Genomic DNA, 4792 nt, shown 5'->3' with positions numbered 1-4792 from the left:
CCCCCGCAGGTAATTTCTTATTAGTTTCTTATTTTTGAATAACACTCCTAAATAATTTAAGAACATGCTTATTTTGTGAAACACAATCTGTAGATAACACTTTATCTCAATACTTCCAATACTGGGATTCACACCTGACTTGCTTAAGCATTTGTCTACATGCACAAGCTGTACCTTCTATTTGCTACTTGTATTCAAATGCATTATTCTATGTACATCCAGTGTTCATAAGACATAACTTAAATGTTCCAAATGAAGATTATCCAAATATCAAAATCTGTAAAATTATGTATCAGGTTTCCTGATCATTAGATAGTGTTTTAAGGACAGCCATTGTCCAGACAGAGTTACTTAGTGTTCAGGTAGTAAGTTGAACAACAAATAAGTTTATTCACTTAGAAGTTATTAATACTAAATAGAAAGGAATCTCAAGTTTGCTAGACATGTAAGAAAATGATATTTTTTCAAAATGCAGATGCAGCTACTCTTCTTAAGTAACAACCTCTGCTGCCTTTTACTCTGGGGATAGAATTCATTTGGATTTGGCATTTATTAACTTTGCAGAATAAGAGAGAAGAACAAATGGAATTGTGAAGTACACACAGAAACATCAAGAAGCAAATTAGGAAGCTGTATATCTGTATTAAGCCAAACATGCTATATATCAGATAAGAATGTTAGTCTGAACTATGTTGTGTTGTCCTTTGCTGCCTGTTCTACTTACATGAATAAGGAGTACTCCATCTGAATTTGGCTTCTACTGGACCTCTAATAAATAAAATGTTGGACTGTCTTGAGAAAACGTCCAGTGCAAAAGTCAAAGGACTTGTCTAAGTTTGGGTGGGCTGCTGATGTCAGAAAGGAATGCACCCAACAGTTGTGGGGTGAAAGGCAGATTCAGTAAACTGACTTGTAGTTATTTGTGTTGGCATGGTGCTCAGACATTCCTCCCCCTCCACTCACTGGTTCCCAGCTGTCTTCTGCCAGTCTTACCAGCTTCCCTAGGAATGTTCCTGTAGGCTCTCCTCTCTGCTCCCACAGTTGTCCATGCAGAAACTCTTAACCAAATGCCTAACCAAGCAAGTACAGTCTCCTTTTATGCATTCACTCTGTTTTGCATGGAAATTTATCCCCAGGTGTGGTGACCTGCAAGATGCAGACCAGGCCTAGCAGTACTTGGAATTATCTTGAAGAAGTAAAATGGCTGTGCGATTTTATGTATCTTGACCAGTAGCTTTTTTCTCTTTTTTTTTTTTTTTTTTTTTTTTTTTTTTTTTTAATTTTTGTTTGTTTACAATGTATCTTTGTGAAAATAGGATTCTGCACTTGTACAGACTGACCCTACCTCTCATCGCTCAATAAATCAGTGTACTCATAGCATCAGTTGCAAAATATCTTGTTTCTTAGTTACTTAACTGTATCACTTTAAATGCTTTGGAACTGAAAGCTGAACAGTGTTTCATCCCACTACCAAAAAAGTCTTCATGTGCTTTTAACATTAATAATAGAGAGAGATAATTTACTATCCTCTGTCACATTCCTGGCTTTACACAGTCGGGCTTTCTTCACACAGGAACTCAGGTTACAAAACCTCAGTGGCGGAAAGCCTACAGAGGTCTCTACAGGGCAGGAACTCCAACACTGTATGTTTCAGCTGGGCTGGTGATTCAACGCTTAGGCTGCAGCCCTGCAAGGCTGGAGGCCAGCCACATCTTATTGAGCTGTGTTGGGCTTGTGTGCCCATTGAGCGTCCTCTGCCAGAAGTAATCCTGCTGTGCTGGACTGAGAAACTAAATGGTAGTGGGTGGCTGTCCATGTGCAGCATTTCCTTCGTCCTTGCAGGTAAAGAAGACCCTCAGCAGCTGTGCTGGCAAGAGGAAGGATATTGGTGGCCTGTGTCACTATGGTTTAAATTTTCCTAGAAACTTAACCTCTAATTATCTTATATCTCTAGGGTAAATAAATCATATTCTGTTGCATTCATTACGATGAAATCAACGTGCTGTGTTCTTTATGCAGACTTTCACTTTGAAGGTATGAAAAAGTAAATACTCTTTGTAAAAGTGTTTTGTCCTAATGATGCCCTCTATCCTTTAAAAAGTGCAGCTCTGGAATAGTCTTGTCATGCCTTGTTGGCTTAGGTTCTGGTTAATTTTTTACTCCTTGCTCAAGTCAATTTCTGTTTTTGGAGGCTCTTCTCTGTCTGGTCACTGTCATCCATTTAAGTTTCAGCAGTAGTTCAGCAGAAATGCATATTCATCCTATGTAAGACATGAAAGAATTTATAGAACAATAACTGTTACATGCATGAAAGTATTAACTTTGTAATGGGGATACACTGATGCTTTGAAGATGTAATGCTTAATGATACTGTTGAAAATTTCACTCATGTATATCCTCACTTGCTGTATTTTTTGATGCATAATTTTAAAATGTTCAATTTTCAGGTGTCAATGGCCAGCATTGGGATAAATGCAAGTCATTCAAAGGAGAACTGTGAAACAATACTTTTCGCTCTCAGAATGGCAACATGGAATCAGATTTTAGATCCCTGGGTGTATATTCTTCTCCGGAAAGCCGTACTTAAAAACCTGTACAAGATCACAAGGGGATGTTGTGGCATGCACATCATAAACTTACACATGTGGGAACTCAGCTCCATCAAGAATTCTTTAAAGGTTGCAGCAATATCTGAGTCACCAGTAAGTTCCAAACAAATAACTCTACAGCCGCTCAGCTCAACAGGGCAATAAAATCAGACACAGCGTATGAAGAGATGATGGAAGCAATGCTCATAGACAGGCAATACTTCACAATGAATTCTAAGGCTCAGTGGCTTGGCATTTGTTTTAAATTGTGAATGATTTTCTCCTGTTGCTTATCAGTTTGATACTGCTACTCCAGAAGATGCATTTGAATGTTTTAATTCACTTTAGTGTATATCCCTGCCAAATATGGCTGTAGAATGATTAATCTTTGTAGATTTCTCCTAAATACTAAAGAGAACAGGGTTCCAAATCCTTTACCTTAGCAGGATTCTTAAAAAAAACATACAGGTGAGAAAATGATCTCTAGTTTTTTTAAAAGGGGTAGCTGCATCTATCAGTGATAATTCCAAAGCCTTTTCCAAAGTCATTGCTTCCTAGGATAAAATCCACCATCCTTTCCCTGAGGGTGTTCTTTGCTTCTAGGCAATTCATTTTCCCATTGGATGTATAAAAGATGTTTTGTCTGTGGCTAACTTACTAAATAATCTAGTTTGTTTGGTTCATTGACTTGAATTCTCAGTTAATTACTGCATGAATTTTTGGGAGAGCTGCAAACTTCATCAGCATATGTGTCCCTTCCAATCTCTGATAAAATAGGTTCCCTATGGGAACGCAGTTAGAAGCAAATGAGCTCAGCTTGCTTACAGTTACATTTTAGACCTATTGGTGAGTTGTTAGTCTTTTCAGTAAGTTTTATTGAAATGAACAGATATAAAGTTGTGGTTAGTCTGTATAAAGAGTATGGCTTATTTTATTTTTTATTTCCACACTGAAGAAAATTCCTTGAAGGGTTTTTCTAGTTAAAAAACAGAAACAGTCGTAAGGTACCTGTGCTCAACTTGTAAAAGGTTGCACAGGTCTCACGTATAACAGTTGGGTAGGGAGCTGCACTGTGTGTGTGTTTTTTATTTGTGAAAACAAACTGCATACTTGATGTTGGCAGCATCCATGTCTGAAATGCTGAGTACATGCAGTATATCTGAAGGTGTCTGAAAATTTCAAGGACTTTATACAGGAGGCCCTTCACCTCTATTGCTGCTAAAAGAAGCATTGGCTTTTGTGAATGTACTTTGTTTAGAAGCAAAAATGAGAGTATCAGACTTCGTAACAGAAGGATTATTTTAAGATATAACTATTTTATTTTTACTTATTTAACTTCAGATTATGAGTGAAAGGTTAGTACATTTGGACTAAATAGTTGAAAATTGATTCACTGGGAAGGCAGTCTGAGAAACCAAAACTTTTTGCAAAGTACCAATTCATGTTAAAATGTTCTCACAGTTTGAGTTGAAAAATAAAAAAACTCAAGAAGTTTAAATATTTCAATTTTTTGTTTTAAAATGGCTAGAAAATTAATGGGTTAAATAAGCTTATAATGAAATGAAATGCTTTCATTTACCCTGAGGATTTTTTCTGCCAATCACAGAAACTACAAAATGTGTACATATTTGATGCTGGTATAAGCTCAGCACTGTAACTACTTCTGACTTCCACAGAAATCTGGGAACATTTAGTCAGTACTCAATTTGGCCTTTTCATTTTGTAGAATGTGGTGCCAGTGTATCTGTTGACATAACTTATTTGTTCTTGTTTTAGCAGCTGCAGAAAAATGTTGGTCTGTAAATTGTTGAGGTGTTTGATCAGTGAATGAAGCTCATCAATGTTTCATTTTGTTATGTGAGTAAATGTAGCTTGTGTAGTTCATACTGGTCGACTTGTAAAACAGGAAAAGTTTATATGTATATGTGATCTCTAATATTTTGTGAACTATTGCAACTATTGTAAATTGCAGAACTTCATTAAAGTTATCAAACCATGTCTTGAGAGTTATGATATTTTTGTATGACAGAAGGGAACCTAAGTTGCTGAAGTAAGCCTTATTACAACCCCAATGAATTCAAACTGACCAGTGCCATTTAGAACCATGACAGCAGTGTGAAGGTAGTAAGGAGGACAATGAGGATACAAATAATAGGTCTGAATGTTCAGAGCCCTATGTAATCAGCGGTCTAAGGCAGACAAGG

The 4792-nt window shown here is 36.8% G+C and overlaps 1 protein-coding gene across 2 annotated transcripts in view; it reads left to right on the top strand.

Annotated features, from left to right (window-relative positions):
* The window catches only part of PTGFR (prostaglandin F receptor), a 19775-nt gene extending 15204 nt beyond the window's left edge, over positions 1-4571 (top strand). For both annotated transcript variants that reach the window (XM_042873867.1, XM_042873866.1), the window contains exon 3: positions 2448-4571. In XM_042873867.1, the coding sequence (XP_042729801.1) occupies positions 2448-2753 (306 nt within the window). In that variant the 3' untranslated portion in view covers positions 2754-4571. The remainder of the gene's footprint in view (positions 1-2447) is intronic.
* The last annotated feature ends 221 nt before the right edge of the window (positions 4572-4792 follow it).

Source organism: Lagopus leucura, unplaced genomic scaffold (genome assembly GCF_019238085.1).
Source record: "Lagopus leucura isolate 7727_CA_CO unplaced genomic scaffold, USGS_WTPT01 Super-Scaffold_100009, whole genome shotgun sequence".
Lineage (NCBI taxonomy): Eukaryota > Metazoa > Chordata > Aves > Galliformes > Phasianidae > Lagopus > Lagopus leucura.
The sequence above is the reverse complement of the archived record's forward strand: the minus strand, read 5'-3'. Positions and strand labels throughout refer to the sequence as shown.